The sequence below is a fragment of the Leuciscus leuciscus genome (genome assembly GCF_965113295.1).
Source record: "Leuciscus leuciscus genome assembly, chromosome: 9".
Classification (NCBI taxonomy): domain Eukaryota; kingdom Metazoa; phylum Chordata; class Actinopteri; order Cypriniformes; family Leuciscidae; genus Leuciscus; species Leuciscus leuciscus.
The window spans coordinates 23486571-23510532 of NC_138733.1; the positions used below are offsets into that span (position 1 = coordinate 23486571).

Here is a 23962-nt window from a genome sequence, read left to right on the forward strand (position 1 = left end):
TTGGGTACATCCTGCGGGTGGACAGGCACCTGGTGGTAACCTCGCACCAGGTCCACCTTTGAAAAGATGGTGGCGCCGGCTAGGTGGGCGGAGAAGTCCTGTATGTGCGGCACTGGGTACCGGTCGGGGGTGGTGGCATTGTTTAGGCGACGGAAATCACCGCAGGGACGCCAACCGCCATCAGCCTTGGTCACCATGTGCAGGGGGGAAGCCCACGGGCTGTTAGAGCGGCGCACAATGCCGAGGTGCTCCATGGTGGCGAACTCCTCCCTGGCGATCGCGAGCTTGGCAGAGTCGAGGCGCCGGGCTCGTGCATAGACTGGGGGGCCAACCGTGGTGATGTAGTGCTCCACGCCATGCTTAGCCACCTCCGATGAAAACGTGGGCGTGGTGATGTCAGGAAACTCAGCAAGCAGGCGTTGATACAGGTCTCCGGTGGCAAGCGTGTTCGACAGACAAAGCGCCCCCATCCCTCCCAGCGTGCAGGGGTACGAAGCAAAAGAGAGGGCGTCAATCAGGCGACAGTTTGTAACATCCACCAACAGCCTATATGCGCAGAGGAAATCCGCCCCCAGGAGCGGCGTAGACATGGCGGCCATGACGAAATCCCAGCCGAAACGCCGCCCGCCGAAACACACTTCCACATACCTCGTGCCATAGGTACGAATGGGCGTGCCGTTGGCGGCGTCCATCGGGGGGCCCTGCCCGCCAGCCATGGTGTCCACAGGCTTCGCGCGCAGGATGCTGCGCTGAGCCCCAGAATCGACCAGCAGCCGCCGGCCAGACAAGGAGTCAGTGATGAATAACAGCTTGCAGTCACGGCCAGCGCCCATAGCTGCTAATGAGCGCCGGCCCTGGCTTTTCCCTGGGCTCCAAAACTGCAAGGCTGGCGACACTGCTTGGCCTTGGCCCCAAACCTGGAATGGCAATAACACCACCCGTCCTCACGCTGTCGGCGGCCCGTCACAGCAGCTGCGGTGTCCGGGTCGTCCTCTGTTGGTGGAAGCAGGGCAGACGTGCGCTGGGGGGGCAGCAGCGCATGGACAAACTGCTGCCGGTTGGCAAGGAAAATCCTGTCTGCCTCCACAGCCAGCGCCCGGTAGTCTCTGGAGGAAGGGAGGGGGGAACTGGCCAGTGCGGTGCGCACGGGTGCTGGAAGCTGCCGCAGGAATATGTGGGCGAAGAGGAACGCGGGATCTGCCGCGCCCAGCACAGCCAGCATCCTTTCCAATAACTCGGACGGCTTGCTGTCGCCAAGGCCGTTCAGAGACAGCAGGCGGTCTGCCTTCTCCAGCTCCGACAGTTCAAAAAGGTTCAACAGGAACGTTTTGAGTGCGTCGTACTTGCCGTCGGCCGGCGGAGCCTCTAACAGCGCCATAGCCCTGGCTGTCGTCGAGGCATCTAAGGCCGCTACCACGTGGAAATACTTTGTAACGTCCTGTGTTATTCCTCTCAGCTGGAACTGGGCCTCGATGTGTTGAAACCACGGCCGTGGATTGTGCTGCCAAAAGTCCGGTAACTTGATAGTGGCCGCGTAGATAGCGCTGACATTAGCCGCGCCGCTATCAGCGGCAGGCGCCGCGGCAGCAGCAGCATTTTCACCACCGTCGTTGTGTGACATAATTCAGTCGTATCAAACTCGCGTCTGGGTCACCAATGTGGAGTGCAATAAGTGAGGAGACAAGAGACGGAGATGCGTCGAGTCAGCTTTACTCTCCACTTCAATATCACTAAATAACTGTACAGCGAGTGAGGTCAAAACAAACACACAACGTTAACCCGAAACCCGTATATCAAAACAACTCTCCCTTAAAGGTACAGTCCCTTGGTGAATGTCTCTTTCAGTCTTATTTGTGGGTCACCACAGACTAAAAATTTACAAATCTAGGGTCAGTGCTGTGTTCCCTGATCCAACAGGTTTTTGGTCTCTGCTGGATGCTGCAGATCATTTGGCCACAGCATTAGACAGCATGTCTGCAGAGCTGATTGCAGAGCCTTTAAGAAGAAAATAACATAAGATCAAGGTGCTAAGATCAAGAGTTTAGAGTTTATGTCAACTGATTACCTGAATATAAAAAAGACATGCAGAGAATATTAAATGAAATTCCAAACGTAGGTTCGGAAGGAGCTTCAGTCCTGTCAATCATCATTACGAGTGTATACAGTAAGCAGGGCCATCCCAGCTAAATTCTTCCGGCATCCCTCCTCCTCCCCATCTCCTCCTCTATTTCTCTTATATACATTTTTTGTCACATACAGCAAACATCTCCTCACTATTCGCTAGCTGCCTGTCCCCTGAACAAACTGTAAAAAAAAACGCGGACTCTGTAGACAGCCCAGGCTCCACAAACGGCAACAAAATCAAACTGGGCCAACCTGCACCACGAAACATAACAAACAGTGTTCCAGCCAATAACCGACAAGAATAATTTAGGGGTGGGGGTTGGGGGGTTAGTGCCTGTGCACATGAAGGGGGGTGTGGGGAGTGGAGGAGAGAGAAGCATGAAGAGGGAAGTTAGCTAGAGAGGAGATGTCCTAGACAGCGACAACGACAGAATTATATTCTCTTGAATTTTTATATGGCCGACACACGACCAAAGAGACGAAGTTCCGATGAACAAATAACAAAGAAGAAGGAAGCACGGAAGGGAGGGGGAGGGGACGGGATGAGGAGGAGGGAGGGTCGAGCTAGCCTCTTTTTTGTTTGACAATACTTCGAACGGAAACAAGAAGTGACGTCACCCAACATCGCTTAGAGCACCTTTAACGTATAAGACTGAAAGGGCAGGCAAACTTGTGAGTGGATTTTACCTTTGTATTTTTTTATCATTTCAACAAGATATTCAGCCTCCCTCCCTGACTTGTTCCTCGATGCTCCTGCAGCCCATTCCAAAGTTCTTCAGTGTCATGAGAGAGAATTTGTACATCTCCTTCCATCTGTGTCCACTGGTAGCAGGAATGTCCACCAGAGCTGTTGTCTGTGAACTGAATGTTAACTACCATAAAACGTCTCCAAATTCCCCTACGGCGATGAGACCCTGAAGTCGTTGTTCTGGATCGGGGCAAACTTTTACCATCCTGTTGACCTCCCAGACACCACTGGATTAAACTGGAGAGAAGCCATCATTCGGTGTCTGGAGAGCTTTTATCCCCGGTCCAGAACACAACCGGACCCAGAGTCTATTCCACCACCTGCGACAACGGAGAAGTCGCAAGATTACCTCTTTTGCATTCAGTACTTAAGTTTTCCCTTCACCATTATTCAGTGTCCGGTCACCGTTACGTTTAGTTGTGTTGTGCTCATGCCTGTCTGCCTACTCTTGGATTATTATTAGACTACGTTTGGGACTATATTTATCTGTCTTCATCTTCCTGCCTGCACACGCCTGTGACAATGACATTGTATTATGATTAATATAAGTTTTTTTGTGTCTATTTGTTTATGAAGGATTTGTGGACAATAGTCTTGGAGGTAACGATTACAAGTTTCTCAAGTTACCCCATGTTGAGAGAAATCATGAATAAGTGCAGAGGAGTTGTGTGCATAGTAAACATGATGGTTATTGTAGTTCTAGACTAATGTGAGCAGGTATTTACTCATCGCACTTACACACAAAACAATTCTGAATTCCTCAAAATGAATGAAATCAGTGAAATCCAAAATCAGAATACTACGCAAACCGCCAATCATTAAATATGTTAAATAAAACAAATATTTTTATGCATTTAATCTCACTTTATTGACCGATGTACTTGCTGCTGACCTTCGATTATTCAGTTAAACCATAAGCAAAAATGGCTTTAGATTTGTTTGTTTTTATTGAAGTAAATTTAGTTGAAAAAAAAAACTTTTTTGTTATTAAAAAACAAGCCCAAAAGTAAAAGTAACATAACACACTACTTTTCTTAAAAAGTAACCAAGTAACACAATTACTGTAGTTACTTTTTAATTAAGGGAGTAACTGAATATTGAAATGCATTACTTTTCAAAGAAACTTTCCCGAACACTGTGGACACATTTTTATTTTTTTAGATTTGTGAAGTAAAAGTTATAGTAAAAAGATAAAATTAAACCCTTGGGGTAAGATGACAATTTGACACAATGATCCTTTAAAATATTAATAAGAATTAAATCAAAATTCATTTATACATTCTGTAAATATGTATCCAGGGGGAGCTTCCTACGGGCCTCTTTTAATATTTGAAATTTTGTGCTATAACAACTAGGCTAAATTAGCAATGTTCATATTTCTTTCCTATAATAACACATTATCACACATGCTAAACTTGTATCTAAATATGTTAGTTTAAAAGTAAATCCACATTGATCCTTATCTTCCCCCATAGCGATAGAAAATCATGGATAGCTATTTTCAAATGTTCTCTGAATAATCTGAAACGTTAGACTATTTACCATTTAAAATGTTTCAGGTGAAAATAACACTCAATGAACTATATATAAATAATGTTTTGTGCTAATGTTTTGATAACATTATTTAATTATAACTTTGAACGAACGTTCTGTTAAATTTACTGGAACAATGCTTGTTCATTCAAATAATTGAGAACCTTGTCAGTAAGCCAAAGTTACGAGAACGTTCCTTTAGCTGCGATCAACGTGTTATTTCAAATATTTTCAAGATAGCTGATGGTTTGCTGTGCTTGGAGGCGCCAAAGACAATCGATGTATTGCGCACGGGTTTAAGACTGGCAAAATCCCATTTAAATGTGGACACAGCCATAAAAGTTATTGTGTACTTATCCAGATGTTGTCGTTCGTATTTAAAATGGCAGGCATCTGTAACGGAAAAAGCAGGAGTCACAACTAGCAAGTTCTACAACGAGCATCATCAAGTTTGGTTGAGGAGCTGCAGAGAGGAGAGTGGTCCAGTCGTGAGTCACATCCGTGACGCAGGCAGAGAGAAGGACAAGGCGCAGCATCATCTCCATCCTCCATAGCACAACAACGACTGACAAAAGAGGGGGAAAGAAATCCCGGTTTTGAGGCTTGTTATCAGGTAAGACGGATATTATTTCGTTGTATCAACTTCGAATTTTCGCAAAATATAAATGGCCGTGTTTTTCCGCCTGAGAAAAACCTGCTTGTTTTTCATGTGCTGCGTGATGGAGCGTCCATGTTTTCTTGTTGACACAGAGCAAGACCTACATGCTTTATACCAGAATATAAGGACACAATACACCTGCTTGTATACATTTAGTCGCTAAATACAGTTTATAGATCATTGTAATTTATTTATCGATGATTAAATCAATATTGAGAGATTAAAGACAGTGTCAATTCCATTTGTGCACGATCCATTTCTGAATACGCCCCTTTTTTCGTGAAATTAAATATTCAGCAGTTTGGTGGCTCAGATATCCTTTAAATAATATTTCTTATTCTTATGTCAGTAAATTAAAGAGTCATATGCTATTTATTCAATTTTTTTGTAAAATGAACAACTCAACTGTATACAGATTATCATCATTTACAGTTGATATATCGTGAAACATTATTATGAGATTGCATTTTATCGCCTTTATAGTCTGTTTTCCATAATTAAGATGACTAAGCTTAACCAAGCAGTCATATACAACAGGAAATTCTGGTGTTATTTTGGATATCATTTTCACAAATATTTGAATCCTTTTTGAAGTGCCAATTATCATTACAATACAACATCACTTGAGGTCTATTTGTTTAATTGACATCTTTGTTGTGCATTAACACCATCAATGTCTCCCACAGTCTGATGCAATAGAAGGACATTGAAAGCAATACCACAAACAGCTAATGTATGGAATGCCTGTATTCAAGCTGCAATTAAAAACCTTTGTAGGAATACATAATGTATTATTAAATAGAGCAAGAGATGCTAAAGCTCATATTCACTTTGATCATTGCCCAGATAAATTAGTGTTCAGAGTAGATCAGATACTGAGTATCCAGACATTTTGTGAAATAGGCATTAAGGGAGGTCACATTAAAAGGTGAAAAGTAAAAAAAAAAATCTGATAAATTAATCATCGAACATACATCCTTTACAGAACTCAATGTAAAATCAAAGGCTTTTGAAGACACCACATGAATAAGTATTTTGATTACTATGACAATGGATGTTCAATGTTTTACAAATGACATGACATGTACATGAGATCCAGTGTAGTTTTAATATACCCCTTGGTCATGTAAAATACAGGTATATCAAATTTAGATGGTAAAAATGATAAAATATATTAGTTGTAAATGACAAACTGTTTATCATGTTGATAGCTTCTCAACATCTACTTTGCAAATGTTCAGTGTAACTTCCAAATTAATTGAATAAATGCAGGTTCACAGTGGTGATTCTTAAGTGCACATACTGTAGCGTTGGCTCGAATTGTCTGAATAATTTCCTGAATGTTATTTTGATGGCTGACTGAGCAGAATACAGTCGGGCATCTGAGACATCAAAGTAAATTGCAGTGAGTTATATTCAGCATAGATCTCCAGTAAGATGGCGCAGTGTCTTGTGAGGCCCGAACTCTCCTCTGTTCCAGCAGACAGTGCTGGAAGCAGTGAGTCACTCGTCCTCTCCACCAGACTCCATACTAAACTTATAGCCCTGCAGAGAGGAATATCTGTGGAGTAGACTAGAGGATTATGATTATACATCTAATATCACTTATTCTCTTGTTATTGAGCAGGGATAAACAAAAAGAATACTGAGAGTGTGAAAGATGTCTGTATGAATATATGTGCAGGCCCAATCACATAAGCAGAATGACTAAAGAGGAAACTTCTGATGTGGAAGAGGCCCAGCCTGGCTCCGAGTTCATCAGCCCTGTTCATGAACCCCGCAAGAAACCCATAGTGCATCCATCTGCACAGGCTCCACTGCCCAAAGACTATGGTGGGTTTCACAACTAAGTCAGTTCTACCCAAAAATATTACAGAGAGAACAAGAAGAAATCTAATCTCCTGAAGATACATTTTTACAAATTTCACAGCACAATGTAGTGGTAACCATCTTTTTGGCTGTTTTAACTAAACCTGTATTTATATTCTGCAATTTACGTGCCTCTATTCCAGCGTTTACCTTCTTTGATCCGAATGATCCAGCGTGCATGGAGATTCTGACAGACTCTCGGACCACAATCCCAGAACTGTTTGCCATTATCCGCCAATGGGTTCCACAAGTTCAACACAAGATTGACATCATAGGCAACGAGGTGAGAGACAGTCTAAAAAAGCTTCAAGTATTTCTCTGGAATTGCCAGCAGGCTAGACAAGAAACCTGCTAAAAAATATGGGCAACTAACAAAACCTACTCATGCAATCTTGCTGAAACATAGCATTTGTTTTATATGGAATGAATGAAGACAGTGAACCATAAATTAATGCCATGTCTACAAGTATAGAGAGGTGTATTGAGTTTCTATTCAGCTTTTCAGTCTTTCTGATTTTGAGGATAAAGCCTGGTTTATAATCCATGGGTTGTGTTCAAACTTGTTGAAAGCTTTTGTCCTCTTTACCTTTTTTGAGAGTTTCTCAGCTTTCTTTTTAATCGTTCTTTAATAATTGACATGCTTGAGTACAGAGTGTACAGACATGAATGTGCACTTTTATAGTGTCTTAAGTATTTTGCAATGTCTTAAGTTTTATATTAACTTTTGCCACAATTATTTGGTTGCAGTACAGGTAAATAAATGTCAGTGGATGTACCAATACTGAAAATCTTCCTCGGTTTAGTTTTCATTTTACACGTTGTACCGAGAAAGGGTCATAATGTTCATTTACACATTACACGTTTAGTTAGTTCATGCATTCTCTGGGAATCAAATCAATGACCTTGGTGTTTTTTGCTCCATGCAGTACTGTTTGAGGCACAGGAATTTTTGGTACTGTCAGTGATTGATCTCAGTTCCTAGATGTATAGCACAGACACACAAACTTTAGGGCTTTAACAAAATTTAGGCTTAGATAAAGATGTATGGGTAATAGAGAAGGAGGTACCTTGCTGTATAATGGTGTCCCTAGAGGTGGTAGAGCTGCAGGGATTGATGGCAGTGGTAATAAGCTTCCTACATTTGACTGATCTCTCCATTGAGTTCTGCCCTAAATCAGCTCCACCTGTCAGATCTAGCTGAAGAAGAACTCTCACTGCCCAGTGCCCACCAGTATCTGGCCTTGTGAGTCTGACTTGTGATGATAAGTAATCAATGTAAGAAGTTGCATAAGGTTATAAGGTTTTACAACCCTTGTGACAAGACCAGACCAACCTGACTAGTCTGGGGGATAGAAAAGACCAGCAAAAAAACAACATAGGCTGGTTATAAGTTGTATCCCTGCTATTTTTCAGCAGGGAAATCTAAATCATTAACTCCTTCCCTACCAGGATTTTTTTTTTTTTTTTTTAAGCCACCGACAGCATTTTTTAAATCATTTTCACAACATTTTCATGGCCCCCAGAATATATGTTGTATGAATATCTGAACATGCAATATATCGAAAGAAAGAACAGACCCTCTGCTTTTAAACAATTTTAGCTTTATGCATTCTTTTTTTATCAACACATTTTGAGCAAAAAGCTGAGAAAATCACGTTTTTGTCCAAGTTTACATCCAGATCGGATTTAGAAAGATGATCAAAACATAGATGGAGTAGATCGAGTCCATCAACACCCCTAATGCTTGCACAGTCCTATAGCTCGTCCTGGGTCGACATTTCATTCAGTAACATTTGGCAGTTTTTATATACTGTATATGCTGTTTAATGTTGATGATCACGTTATTTTACATATGCATTTGATTACATATGATATCGCTGGTTTCTGCATCTTCGCATGTGTTTTGATCAGGAGATTCAGTACTCTTTCAGAAGATGTGTCATAGCGCCCCCTACCATATAACAGTGAAAACACAGAAAGCCGGAAAATTCCGTCAATGGCGAGGAAGCCTTTTTTCACAAATGGCGGAAATTTTCCGTCAATTGCGGGGAAAGAGTTAAGAAAATGTGATGTTGAGGATGACTCAGCAAAAAAGACTTCCTTCTATCACTTGTAATCAATATTTATTTATATGATTTTTCATCATTAGAGTGCATCTCACTAATATGGCTCTTGTCCAGCTTTGAAAGTGCCCAGTTGCTTTCGAAAAACGTCATCTACTCAGGACCAGAATTTCTGTGCAAGTCTGCTGCATTAGTTATTAATTGGATTCCAGGTGCATGGAAGTCCAACATGTGTTGATCATCACTTGATGTTATTTCACATTGTCACTATCACTTTCAGATTTTAAAGCGAGGTTGCCATGTCAATGACCGTGACGGCCTGACGGATATGACTCTTCTCCACTACTGCTGCAAAGCAGGGGCTCATGGAGTAGGTAAGTGATGTTGGAGTTGACGGTTGGAGGCATTTGCCCTGACTTGCCTTACATTCCACAAATCTATTGAGATAATTAAAGTTTGAGTACTTCTAGTTCTTAATCCTTTAAATGCTCAAACCTCGCAGTGCATTTCACACTTGCCAACATTATAAAAGCATATCTAGCCTGCAGCATGTACCATTCCTCCTATAGTAACAAAGTGTTTTCCTCTCAGGTGATCCTGAGGCAGCGTTGCGGCTGTCCAATCAGCTGATTGCTCTGGGAGCTGATGTGAGTCTGCGCAGTCGCTGGACCAACATGAACGCCCTCCATTATGCAGCTTATTTCGATGTGCCAGAACTGATTCGCGTTTTGCTCAAAGCCTGCAAGCCTAAAGGTGACTTCCAAAAGCATAAAGAGTTTTTGTATTCATGACGGCATCTAAACTTTCAAGTAGACAGATGCTTTAGATACAATCTAGCCACATTCTCACATACAAGCTGAAGCAGAAAATGCTAAATTGTTAGCAAATGATGAAGTGGCTAATGAGCATTTGGCAACTCATTACATTTTCCACTAAAATTGGGGTGCCTGTTTCTCTACACAGTGCTCAACTCCACCTGCAGTGACTTTTATCATGGGACAGCCCTGCACATCGCCGCCTCCAACCTCTGCCTGGGTGCTGTCAAGTGTCTGCTCGAGCACGGAGCCAACCCTACTGTCAGAGTGAGCATGATGATTTAAACTTTGCTTGAGCTAATCAGTCTAATTGGCTTTGTTAATAATCCACTCAGCTCATTTTGAATCAATGTTCCAGACATCTTCATTGGTCTGTATTTCAGAATACATTAGTCACCAAATAATGTTAGTGTGGACCCCAATGTATATGTATATTAACAAATATACCCTACTATTAAAATGTTAGGTTAAGTTTTTGAAATAAGTATCTTATGCTCACCAATGCTGCATTTATTTGATAAAAATACAGTAAAAACAGTAATATTGTGAAATAATATAACAATTTTAAATAAGGGTTTTCTATTTGAATATATTTAAAAATTTTGAGTTATCCCTGTGATGGCAAAGCTGAATTTTCAACATCATTACTCCAGTCTTCAGTGTCATATCCTTCCGAATCTAGTTTTCAAATAAACCTGGCATTTAATATTATGAATATTATTGGCACCTTAACAAATTGCTTTGATGCATTTGAATGAATAGAAAGTTGTAAAGAACAGCATTTATCTGAAATTAAAATCAAATTTCTAAAGCATTAGAAATGTTTTTAATGTTACTTTTGATCAAACTAATCCATCCTTGCTGAATACAAGTGTTCATTTCTTTAAAATCTGCTAATCTTACTGACCGGCATAAACTTTTGAACAGTAGTGTATACAATATTTACACAAACAATATTAAAAACTGAAATGTGACTTCAGTCATTGCCTCAGCAGGCCATATCTGTAAATATTGGCCTGGTTAGACTATCACTGACAAATATAATCTCTCTGCATGTTATAGAATGATAAGGGTCAAGAGCCAGCTGAGGTTGTCCCTGACCCCATGGACATGAGTCTGGATAAGGCTGAAGCCGCCATGGTGGCTAAAGAGCTGAAACAGTTGCTGCTGGACGCAGTGCCTCTCAGCTGTAACCTACCCCGGGCGACCCTGCCCAACTATGACAACATCCCCGGCAACCTCATGCTCTCCTCCCTGGGCCTCAAACTAGGGGACCGTGTGGTGCTGGACGACACAAAGGTGGGTCTGTTAAAGATTTGGAGAATGGATGTGGTGTAAAATCGGAAGGTCCTTAGAGAAAATAGGCTATATAAAACGTAAAACCTCTCTCCTGCAGACTGGTACCCTCCGTTTCTGTGGCACCACTGAGTTTGCTAGCGGACAATGGGTCGGTATTGAGCTGGACAATGCGGAGGGCAAGAATGACGGGAGTGTGGGTGGGATCCGCTATTTTATCTGCTCCCCAAAACAAGGTGTGTTCTCTTCATTTCTGTATTATAAAAGGCATTTGTAATGACAACAGCAATCTTAAATTGATTCAGACTGAGTATCCGGATTAAATAATCTGATTTCTCTTTTTCAGGCATCTTTGCCCCTGTGTCAAAAATCAGCAAAGCTCTTGAGCAGACCCCCTCTTCGGTCACCTCCACCCCAAAAACCCCTCGCATGGATTTGTCTCGCGTCACTGGCAAAATCAAGAAAGAGAAAAAAGAGAAAGATCGTGTGAAGAGTGAGTGATAATAAGATATAGCAGCTTATACAAAGAGACCAATGACACACATATATACACACACATAGAAAAGAAAAACCTTAAAACAAACAATAACAAAAAAACCAGCTAAATATATAGATGTATAGATATAGTTCTGTAGTGTATACAGGTACAGTGATAAGTTTAAGCAATAGGTTAATTTACTGTGATTTAATAGAAATCATTATTATTAATAAAATGTTTCTGGTGATGTTGTGGAGAGAGAAAAATATATAGATATAAACTCACGGAATGATAAATTGATATCAAGACAATTTGCAACAATCATAATAATACTAATAATAATAATAATTCATCTAATTGATATGTGTGATATGATTCTGTTGGCTATTGTCTATCTGAATTAACACTCTTCATCTTCTATCAAATTAAAAAATATCAAATCATTGTTTAGACCCCGGTTAATGTGTGACCACTTAAATGTTTTTGAAAGAAGTCTCTTAAGGTTGTATTTAACTGATCAAAAATACTGTAAATTCAGTAATACTGTGTGAAATATTATTACACATTAAAATTACTATTTTCTGTTTGTATGTAATGTAATATTCAAATATAGCGGAATTTTCAGCATCATTACTCTTCAGTGTCACATGATCCTTTAGAAATCATTCTAATATTCAGATTTTTTCTGGTAATATAGAAAACAGTTACCTTCTTTTAGTAAAATAAAAAACTTCTTTATCGGAAGTTTGTCATCTGAGTTCCACATTTGCTTTGCTTCTCCACCAGCTCCAAGAAAGAAGTCTCTGTCCGGGGTCAGTTTGGATCCTGATGGAGTCAAGGTTGAAGTTGGGGATCAGGTGCTGGTGGCTGGCCAAAAACAAGGGATTGTCCGCTTTTTTGGAAAGACAGACTTTGCCCCTGGTATGTTTATGTGAAGGTCTAAGAAAACGCTATAATATAATGATTTGAGAAGTCGGACTTAATTTGTGATTCCTTAATAAGTAATATTAAATTAATCATACAATTACCATATTGTGCCATGAGTATTTAGTATTTTGTGTGTGCATTCTTGTGATCAGGATATTGGTTTGGTGTGGAGTTGGAGCATCCCACTGGAAAGCATGATGGCAGTGTATTTGGAGTGCGTTACTTCCACTGTTTGCCCAAATATGGAGTTTTTGCACCACCTTCCCGTGTTCAGAGGTAAAATCTTCAACTTAAGCCCTATTCGGACAGGACTAGTTTTTAAGGGGGACGGTAGAGAAATTCATGTTTCACAGACTTACTTTGCAATTTTAATCCCATCCAAATCAGCCAAGTCAGTGTTTTTCTCACACAACCTCAGTAAATATTCCAGAGCAAATTACCTACTGTTTTACAGCTAACTAAATGGTTCTCTAAGAAATCTAATCCCGTCTGAATGTGAATGAAATCAGTACATGAAATCAAAGACGTTGAATGATAAGAATTGTAACTCAAACGTTGTTTAGGAAACTATTCCTGTCCAAATTGGGCTTTATTTACAGTTACACGACTGTTACAGTTACATGTTCTGCTGTTTTGGTTAAAGAATATGAACAGACCATTGCCTTCCACTTGGCTTTTATTCCTGGATAGCAAAAGCATTTGCAGGAAGGTTTCACTATTAATGAAAGGATAATGATAAAGTACCTAAACAATGTTAGGGGTGGGGCCTAAGTAAATGTGCTAAAATACTACTTACGCTATGAAGTCTTTGTGAAACCATCTGGTGTAAAATGCTAAGAAAATTCCAAAGGTGAAAAACAGGGACACTTAGTAAAATGTCAATTTAAACATCCATATTTTGAGTCACCAAAAATCATCAGCAGTATTTTTTTTTATTAATTTTTCTTTTATTTATTATAAATCTTGCAGAATTGCAGGGCCCAGAGATCCCCAGGCGGATGGGACACTAGTGAAGAAAGTCCACCAGGTGACTAGTAAGTACAGCAATAAGGAGCATGTTTATCAATTTGGAAAATATTTCCTTTGTGGAACATTATGAATGTTTTTTTCCCTGTTTTCACAATTAGAGTGTATATATTCTTATGAATAAACAAAACAAGCTCACATTTAGTGCCATTTTGCATTCATCTTCTTAATTTGGCATACAGCGCCCCTTACTGTCCATAATGTGTAATAGCAATAAGAAGTTTTCCCCTCTAGTTCAGCTGCCTAATTGCATGCATTAAAGAGCAGAAATATATGATTCTTATTATGTAATATGCATCATACAATATTTATATGAATGGACAACAGTCCCACATGGCAGTCTCAGGTACATGTTTGTAATGTTTCAACCTCCTCTTCTCTACAGTGTCCCAGCCGAAGCGGAATTTTAATGCGGTGCGATCTCCGAAAGACATAACATCTGAAAGTTCCATATCCAGGTATGCTTGTGTCCCACAAGTAACATATCCGTTTTGGCTGCAGCTGTGAATCTATAATGTATCCTGTGTTACAAGATTAAACAGCATTTTACTTTCATGATTCGTTTCTATTGTAGCAGGTTGCTGTTCTGTTGCTGGTTTCCCTGGATGCTCCGTGCAGAGATGCAGTCCTAAATCCACTGCTTACATCTTTAATTCTTTCTCCCCCTCTTTCTGTTCCTCCTCAAGATAAAATCTCACCCATTCTGTGTACTTCCATTATTCATATGTGCTTCTCTCTGTGAAATACCCAGACTGCTGTCCCACCCCTTTGACAGCAATTCAATAGCAAAAAAATAGTGCCTTGTCAAGTAACTAACGTCCTGCATTCCGATGATTGAATTATAGACGAACAATCTTTTATGAAATCAGAATAAGGGAAAATCATCCCATCTAAAAGCCATGCATATCTTTCTCTTTTTTTTTGCTAAACCACTGTTGGTAGAGTATTGGCAGTATTCAAGCTTGATAATACAGTCATTATACACAAAAGTAGGCTTGTACATTACATCTGTTTTAATTTGTAAAGGTGCTTTTTTGTTGTTGTTTGGAAACATGTTGCTGTATTATGCACCTTTACTGTCTTACTTTTCAGTATTTTATTATATATAAACTTTGGTTTCTAAGTTTCAAATGCCTTTAAATGAACTAGTAGGTGACATTAGCAAACATCTAAAAAACATCAAATGATCTTATGCTCGTCACAATTTATGCAGTCTGTAGTCTGAAAATATTCATGCTGCCAATGTGAAAAAGAACAGGGTTTTTGTCATCTGAGCCCAATGTTTTCTTCATCTACAGTGAAACTGTAAGTGTGTAGATTAAAATATAGAATATGTTGCATGAAATAAGCAGGCATGGGCACGTTTTCAGGCAATAAGCTGCTCTGAAATGAGGTGAGAGGCCTGCTTTAGATATAAGTTAATAAATAACTTTTCATTCAATTAAAATCTACCACAAAACCAAAGCGCAAGCTCCATGATATAGTAAAAGCTAAATGACTGTATCTTTCACTCCAAAATAATGTGCTGTTAAGAATCACATCAATAATGCAACTCTTAAAAGGAGGCGTGTTCATTCTTGACCTTTCATTAAAAAAACGAGGTGAAAATTAAAGGATTTGCTTATTTTGTAAACCCAAATAACCATACAAATTCAATTACAATCATGTTTCTCTCACCAAAAAATATTTAAATAAAAATGTAATTAAATGCATTGGCATCATCTAGTGTAGTTTAAAGTGAAGAACAATTCGCTCCTTGTACAATTTATTTTTAACAAAAAAATAAAAATCAATTTTCATCTATCGTCTAAAGTCAAGAGATGCTAGACCAGACTACCTATCCCTTCTCACTGTCCCTCCATCAGTTTTCACTTGGATCAGTTTTGTAAATGCTGTTCTTTAAAATCCTGACCGTGAAAACACTATGTGCTTATGATATCGTATTCAAGTGTGTGGGTAATAACAGCAATATTTACTCTTGTGTCAACATGCTATATGAATATGGAAATCTGTCTACTTTATTACCACCTACGGTAGCACAGCATGAGTAAAAGTGTCTGTCCGTAATAGATGACCTGGGATCAACCAACAGTATAGGTAAAATCACTACAGTGATCCTAGAGCGGGCAGATTTTGTTAAGGAGAGAATAAAAAACAACGACTTGACTTGTGCACTCTCCTTCTTGTGAACACTTGGTCAACTGCACTGGTTTACAAAAAAGAGCAACTTGCAAAATTGAAAATGTACTGCTTGATCTAGACAGCTTTTGATTTCTTCAGCCGCCATGCCATTATTTCATCAAGAATTCTTGAATTTGTGTGGTAGGTTTAGCAATGACACTGTAGTGAGTAGAATAGTGCATCTTCTGATGGAGTGCAAAGGTCAGCTCACAAAAAAACCTGAAATTGTGCATTATCATTTTGTGACTTATAGAGTACAGTATATTGCTTTTTGGTGACTTAAAGTTGTACAACGCATCAATATATCACTGTTATTTACCTTGATTTCAGGACAAATCACATTCAGTTTTTGATGCCAAAAGGAGAGTAAAAGTATGACTGTAAAGTGAAATTTCATAAGTAAGTAACTCGCACTCACTGGCTCACTCTCCACGCTTTGAAGAGTTTCAGTGTGACATCTAGCATTGTCAGCAACGCTTTCCGTCATTTTCTATCCAGTTTGTGTAATTGGTATAGTTCATTTGTAAACATTTATTCGTCTGAGAAAATATATATTTTAATAATTTCACAAGGTACTTTTTTAACGTCCTGTGCTTTGTTTTCATGTTAACTATACTCTGTAAATCAGATTAACGTGGATCTTATTCATGAATTCAGTTTTGGATTTGATGGACAACATAACTGTACTGCATGCTGTGTATACATTTGCAGGTTTCTTTTTCCTACAGTATATCAGCATGAAAAAGCCTATTAATTACTTAAAGTGAAACTATCCTGACTGGATAAATGGATAATAAACATTAGTGTTTTATACTTAGTTTGACTGTGTTGTTTTGGTTGATTAAATAATCATCTATCTATCTGTCTATCTATCTATTCATCCATCATCTATCTATCTCTAAAAAATGATTATGGTAAAAAATTATAAGTTATGACAACATATGTTTTTACATTGCTTTAACTCATCAAAATAAGTTACGCATTTTTCATCTTTTTTATAAGTTATATGAGATCTAACAAATTTTTAAGTCAGTTTAATGTAATTTAAGTTTACTTTAACTTGACATCCAAGTTTACTGTACTTAAAAATTTAAGGCAGCAACTTTTTTTTTTGTCTATCTATCCAAATAAGCCAAACTCAAGTTTATTTCACTGAGAAAATGTTTATTTAGAAAAATGTACATTTGTAAACAAAGTAAACAAACGAGTACTTTTTAAAACAACGTTAAAAAGTAATTGAGTCTATGTTGACGTTTCAGTCTTAAATTAATCTGATTCCTGGTGATCATCGGGAGCGCGCCTCGCGTTTTTGTCAGGGCAGGTTGTCTGTCGCTTTCTGCGTGCACGTCGATTCTTGAACCACACCTATAAATACAAAAAAAAATTGGGGGGATTATAGTAATTTTTTTATATTTAGAAGGCAACGTTAGCACATAAAATGAAATATGGTTCCAGCTAAAGAGCGTTATCTTACCCGCACAGTCTCCTCGCTGAGGCCGGTGTTCTTGGCTAAGTCCGCCCGGGTTTCAGCGGTCGGGTAGTCCGTGAGCGCGAAGAGCCGCTCGAGCTGCTCCGTCTGGCTGTCGGTGAACACCGTTCGGATGCGACTGCGCTGTTTCTGAGCTACAGTTGGGTGACAGTGATTCTCAGCTGTTTCACAACCTGAAGGCGATTACAAATTTAGTTAAAAACAATACCAAAATAAATTACATTTATTAAAAAATAAATAAAAAAAAGTAAAAAAAAAAGGCATAGGCCTACCTGATACGGCAAAAGGCCACTGTTGACCTGCATAGTAATTTGAATTAAAAGCTGGTTGATAATATGAGACTGGAACACAGCAGCTGTACATTCCTGCCCATGATGATGATGGAAAGTTCATCATCAGTGCTGCATGGCCACAATGACATCCATCCTGGTGGAGGGGGTCAAGTTTGGTCAAGTGCCCTGGGAAATCCTGAGAAGATGCTGGATGATCCAATCCAGGTGATTCTGCTGATTGTTTGCTGGCATCTCCCAAGATGTAATCAATAGAGAAGTTGGAAAATTTCTGAGTTGCCATGTTCCAAGTAGGAGCCCAGGGAAGCTGGTGTGGCTATGCACTCTCTCCTCTTGCTCTTCTTTAATAATGACATGGAGCTAGAGAGTTGTAGGCCTATTTGTACCCCCTGTATCTTTTTAACTGAGGTATTAATGTATTTAATATCGGTCCATCAACACCTCTTTGTAAAGGTGGAAGTCAAAGGAAATTACCTTTTGAAGATCCACTTTGAAGATCCTTAAACCCTTTTAACCTGACACTTGAAATGAGCCTACACCTGTAATGATTCCTATTAATGTTTATTGATCACACTTCGAAACTACAAGTTACTGGTTTTGTTTACTGACTTTAACCTTTTCACACCTATGTTTATATTATGGTTGATCCCCCAGCGTGAGTTTTTCAAGGCGACCGTTATTTAGAACTTATCACTTTTATTGTTTCCATGGCGACACGTCATTCCCTGTTATGTCATTGCCACTGCTTTTATTTAATTTTTCCTTTTTTATTCAACAATTCTCAAACTTGTTAACTATAATATGAAAAATGTGATATTCCGATTGACAAATATCCTTTGTGTTTTGTTGTTTAAACAGCCAAAGCGCGAAAGCATATTTGAATTTAGCATTTGATCACATGACGCACTGAAGTAATGAAAGTTATTGTTTATATAAAATACAATGATAAAAAATGTCTCACTTGAGGAGACTTGTTAGAGTGACTCAATTAAATATTCCTACGCATTAAACAAGTTTTTACTGAAAGGTTTAATTTTAATTGTATTGTATTAGTTTATAATAGGCCTAAATAAACCCCATGGAACGCATATGGAAACATGAACTTTAATTTAGGCTATGGGATATAAATGATGCTACATTAATCATGTTATAATTTATACTGGATAAAGTTTATATTGAATTCAGTTTATCATGAACATTGAACAATATTAATTAACTTGACACTTGTTCAAAGAGACGCGCTCTTTAAAATTGTGACGTCATTCTCTGAAGTTAAAACAAATGAAAGTCATTAATTTAAACAGCACCTACTCAAAAAGGTCGAGTGTTTTGATAGCCTATGTGCTTTCTTTCCTTGCTATTTGAATTTGTGTTTTAATTAAAGTTTACCTTATGCTATCATAATGAATAATATTTTTTAAACGCTCCATAGAAACCAAAACATATGAATAAATGTCGCCATCTTGTGGTTTTATTCAGAAACTTTAATAAAGCTAATACAAATGTACAAAATAAATTTGAATAGGCCTACAGATATAGGCCCAATACAATTAAAATAATATAAATATAAATATGTTTAAATAATAATAGCTTCTTTTTTACAAGCCCTGTTTTATTATTATACCTATAGAAAGATAATATTGAATCCACTGCAAGCAATAATAAATGATAGCACCGTTTAAATATAGTCGATTGAACAGGATAAAAAACAGGGACTGCATTACCATATTATTACTAAACAAGGCCACTGTCTGTCTGTGGATAGAGGAATTATTCAAAAGCCTTCAGCGTTACATATGTGTTGCATGCCAATAAATCAGGGTTAACTCAAGATTAAATGATCATGGTTATTTTAAAGCACAAGCCGCAGCTGTAGCTTAGGGATGTCACAAGTAATGTCTAAGCGAGTGTGCATTTTACAAACCAGCAGATTCTCCCAATATAACTCAGCTTACATCATTAATATTCGATTCTTTTTAAGCTACTTGGGTTTACAAAGAATACACATGAAAATCCCACTGAGCGGATATTGGTTTTGTCTCTGCCAAATGAGATCATTTGATAATCTGCAAGGCCTGGACAGCACATACAGAAAATGAAAATACCGCATGTCCTTCATTGTACTGAGTTTAAAAAAAAAATGTATTAAACACAAACTTACTATCAGCTGATGATCAGTTACAGGGATTTTGTTTCAAGAATCTGTGAATGAGTAAGACCTTTAGGAATGAAAGGCCCTTCCATTCAGATCATAACAACGTGTAAGCTCTTTGATACATGTGGGACTTTTTTATTAACAATAACCTCAATTACTTTTTCAGTAGGGATTACTTTTTCAGTAGCAAGATAAAAGAGCATAGGCATATGTGTTTAATCAGTCAGTATCTTCCACTTCAGTCAAAGTACAGCAACTCACACTAAACAAACCTCATTTGCATGATAAAGGCAACAATCTGATTCAGAGCATTCAACTGAATCATATGCTTGACCCATATTCAGTTCTGCGATGCGTTTCTAGAGAACATCAGTGTGGCTGTAAGCATCCATCTGTACAGCCAGGATTTGCACAATGCCACTGACAAGCATTGATATGATTTGGGCCAATAGGCAATTAACAAATGCATGCATGAACTCCTCCAAACAGAGCTGGATGTTCATTGAGAACTCCCAACTGTACAGCTCTGCCAAATCAAACTGATCTGGGGATGAAATTCAAGCTCCAGTGAGTTAGATAGATGTGCATCCCAAAAACACAAAGGCAAGTTTGAATATTCTAATCTAAAGCAATCAATCCAAAGCATAGACAAACAAGGACGATTTTGAAGGTTGCTCTCTCGCTTTTCTCAATGGAGTTCACTTACTTCAATCAAATGATTTATGATCAAAGGTAAGACACTGTTGTAAAGGATATTCGGGCCACAACAACAGTAGTAGTTCTCAGAGAAATAGTTAGGATTTAAGATTAGCTTAATCTTCTTTACTGAGGAAATAGGCACTGATGGTGTCTTTTGCATAATGCATCTGGAAAAAACATAATATGTTGCTCTGTTTACTTATAAAAAAAATAACATGCCACCATCCAATTGAAACATTTAAAGAGCATCAATGTTATTCGCATTCAGTGGATCAGTGAGTCCAGTCCTTTTATTCCTCTGGTGTTCTCTGAGAGTGACAGCGAGCTGAACTGCTGCATTAAAGGCCAAGCTTCTCCTTGACTATTCCAGATGGCTGGAAAAGCAACTCGTATCTCATCCCATGCAGGTAAGAGTGTCTGCATCAGGCCAACTTGATTTGTTACCCCGTCACAAAGCAATTAGAATTATGAACTGTGTGTCATAGACTCAGTCAAGCATCTTAAGGTCAGCTTTTCAAATTCAACTCTACACCAGATATACTGTAGTAAGAGCAGATCAAATGTCACCAAGTAAATTTGTGCCAAGGAAAGGTATTTATCACAGTTGACAGAAACCAGAGGAGTTATATAACACATATGGGTTCCTGAGAAGTATTCACATTTAAACCATACTTATAAATGTAATTATCATTACAATAGCAATTGCAATATGCAGTATAAAACCAGTGACATCAACTTGAAAGAAAATGTTCTTATTTAGGGTGAATTCAATTCACCTCCAAAAAGGGGCCCGTCCAAAATGAAAATTCTGGGTTATACTTTATTTTAAGGTGACAGTTTCATTGTACTTACTCAAATAAGTACTGAGTAATATGAATTGACTAATACTTAGGCTACTATAGAGTCACGGATTGGTGGTTTAGGTTTAATTATTTGTTATTGCTCAATTTATGTAGTAACGTGTAACTATGTTACCTTAAAATAAAGTGTTACCAAATTCTGCCATCATTTATTCTCATGTCGTTTCAAAACCCATAAGACGTTCGTTCACCTTTGGAAAATAATTGAAAAATATAGGCTATTTTAATTAAATAAGAGAGATTTCTTCTGTCCCTCCATTGAAAGTCTGTTCACATAAAACTCTTTATGAATGTTTTGAACAATTAGATTTTTGAGTGAATAGACTTTCAATGGAGGGACAGACATTAAACATCTTCATTTGTGTTTCGAAGATGAACGAAAGTGTTTGAAACGAGATGAGAGTGAGTAAACCTATTGATGACATAATTTTCAGGAGAACGAAGATATGTGGCATTTGAGTGAGAATGTTAAGAATGCTAATTTTCCGCGCGTTTCTTTGCTGATTGAAACGATGGTTGAAACACAGTGGTGACCTAATTTCTGCCTGCTTTGGCTCTTGAGCTAGCAAATGCGAGCAAATCTTCTGGTGTCCTTTGAAACCCCTCCAAAGAAGACATCTTATTAGCACACTCATTTGGCAGGCTTTGAGGTTTACAGTACTGCAACGAAAGGAAGATATTGACACAGCCCAAGATCAAAAGATGACGATGAATACGTTAAACAGTTCACGGAACAACCAGAAGAGGGAGACATTCTTTTAGAAGACCTGCATCTGGATGACGGCATTACATAATTACAATAACATTGAATGATTCATTGGAAGAATGGAGTTAATTTATGCGAACATAATTATGTCTTGCTTTTTGTCTTGTTTGTAGGCTGCAGAAAAACGGCAAACATCTGAACACAGCCAAAGGTGAATATTAATAGGCTATGTAATTGCAAAAAGGCTATGAGTTCAAAGGGCATAGTCTTAAAATAATTGTATTAGCCAATATGCATATCTTATCATTGAGCTTATCTGTATTCATTTATTCACTCTTCTGTGAAACACAAACAAAGATATTCTAAAAAATAAAAATAAAATAAAAAATAAGCCAATGTTGTTTTGGACCACACTGATTATATGGACAAAATGTTCATACATAGGCTAATTCAAAATATATTCTGTTGTGTTCATATAGGTTTGGAACTACAAGATTATGGTGAGTATATTTTGGGATGAACTGTCACTTTAAATCCTTGTTCTTGGTGACTAATGAAGCTTGTGACCTTTTCACCTCTCAAACTCAATGGGACACATCTCTATTGTTTTCTGCTCATTCAAATTTGGCGGCTTCTCTTAGCTGCATAAATAATGCAAATATGCACCCCACTGCATAATTACACTGTGTTTTATTCATAATTAGCAAAATTGACCAATTCATTCTGACGTGAACAGTGAATCACTGGACCCCTCCCCGCTCAGACTTATGAACATATGCAGGAGCTGTACCTCCTTACTGGGTGAGAAAAGAGACAAATGGTGACTGCATGAGTGAACACGGGGTACATGAGTGAAGGTTGGCCGCCGGATTGGTGCACCCTGGTGTATCAGTACCGTCTGCTCACACATGCTCTTCAAGGGGGCTAAATGGTGTCCTGCCAAGTTCATATCCAGCAGTTGTCAGACAGCAGAGACTGCATTGGCCCCTTATGGGACCTTTTTCTTTGTTTCCCCGTAATCAACAAAAGGAGCTCCTATGGGAGATCTGCCTATTAATATACAGTGAGCTAATCCATCCCTCCAATACAACATACATTCATGCTGCAGTTCCTGGTCAGTATATGTACTGAGCAGCTTATTTTGAAAGAAACACACTGAATAAAATGAGTTGATGCCTCTTGTATCTATCTATCTATCTATCTATCTATCTATCTATCTATCTATCTATCTATCTATCTATCTATCTATCTATCTATCTATCTATCTATCTATCTATCTATCTATCTATCTATCAAAAAAATTGACTTTCTACAGTGAAAGATAAATCTATCTATCTATCTATCTATCTATCTATCTATCTATCTATCTATCTATCTAGATATCTAGATATCTAGATATCTATCTAAATATCTATCTAGATATCTTGTATCCATCAATATATCTATATCTATATACACTTATTAAATAAATGCTAAGTCAACCATGTTCAATACTGGGGATTTTTTGATCATTTCTTTAGTTGAATTTTAATTCGTTTTAAATTTTAGTTTTATTTTTTAGCATATTATATTGAGTACTGTATCATCACACAAGCAAACATTTGCTTTCAAATAATAATAGAAATTCCCCAAATTCTCAGTACAGCCCTACATGTTTCATAAAAAGTTTCAAAATACAAAAATACTGATTAAAAAGATGCTGATTCAAATGGTTGCATTAGAATATGCAAATTACATTGAATACAGCACCATCAGACATGCAAATTGTAGCCTATATAGCAACTGATGTTATGATTTGATGGCCTCTTTTGTATCATAAAAACTATTTACATGCCTCTATTCTGCTTACAGGTTTATATGTGTTATGAAAAGTATTAATGAAATGTTCCTGAATGACATGGCAGCTAATTTCTGAGATAATATCACAGCAGAGATAAATCACGTGTCTTCAATATGTATGAACAAAATATTTTTTTGTAATTTTTCATATCTTTATGTAGCATTTTTTCTTATTGTGTACATTAATTTATAACAGTTTATTTTCT

At 38.1% G+C, this 23962-nt stretch overlaps 3 protein-coding genes across 3 annotated transcripts in view; 1 reads left to right on the forward strand and 2 right to left on the reverse strand.

Moving 5' to 3' along the window:
- LOC309506639 (cytochrome P450 2M1-like) overlaps positions 1-8461 on the reverse strand; it is a 23945-nt gene extending 15484 nt beyond the window's left edge. The window contains exon 1 of the mRNA XM_082180538.1: positions 8000-8461. The gene's annotated coding sequence lies outside the window, so the exon portion shown is untranslated. The remainder of the gene's footprint in view (positions 1-7999) is intronic.
- On the forward strand, positions 3234-16535 carry clip3 (CAP-GLY domain containing linker protein 3). Its single transcript, XM_082180529.1, has 15 exons — positions 3234-3472; positions 4795-5018; positions 6748-6896; positions 7076-7215; positions 9276-9369; positions 9587-9748; positions 9959-10077; positions 10873-11109; positions 11207-11342; positions 11453-11599; positions 12371-12505; positions 12664-12787; positions 13481-13545; positions 13923-13995; positions 14112-16535. Exons 3-15 carry the CDS (start codon positions 6767-6769, stop codon positions 14167-14169), a joined length of 1620 nt encoding a protein of 539 aa, XP_082036655.1. The 5' UTR covers positions 3234-3472; positions 4795-5018; positions 6748-6766; the 3' UTR covers positions 14170-16535.
- A 337-nt stretch (positions 16536-16872) lies between these two features.
- Positions 16873-18157, reverse strand: dharma. The gene is made up of 3 exons (XM_082181273.1): positions 17480-18157; positions 17193-17380; positions 16873-17083 (listed from the first exon to the last, which is right to left on the reverse strand). The coding sequence occupies exons 1-3, from the start codon at positions 17778-17780 to the stop codon at positions 16985-16987; spliced, it is 588 nt and encodes a 195-aa protein (XP_082037399.1). The 5' UTR covers positions 17781-18157; the 3' UTR covers positions 16873-16984.
- Positions 18158-23962: the final 5805 nt, after the last annotated feature.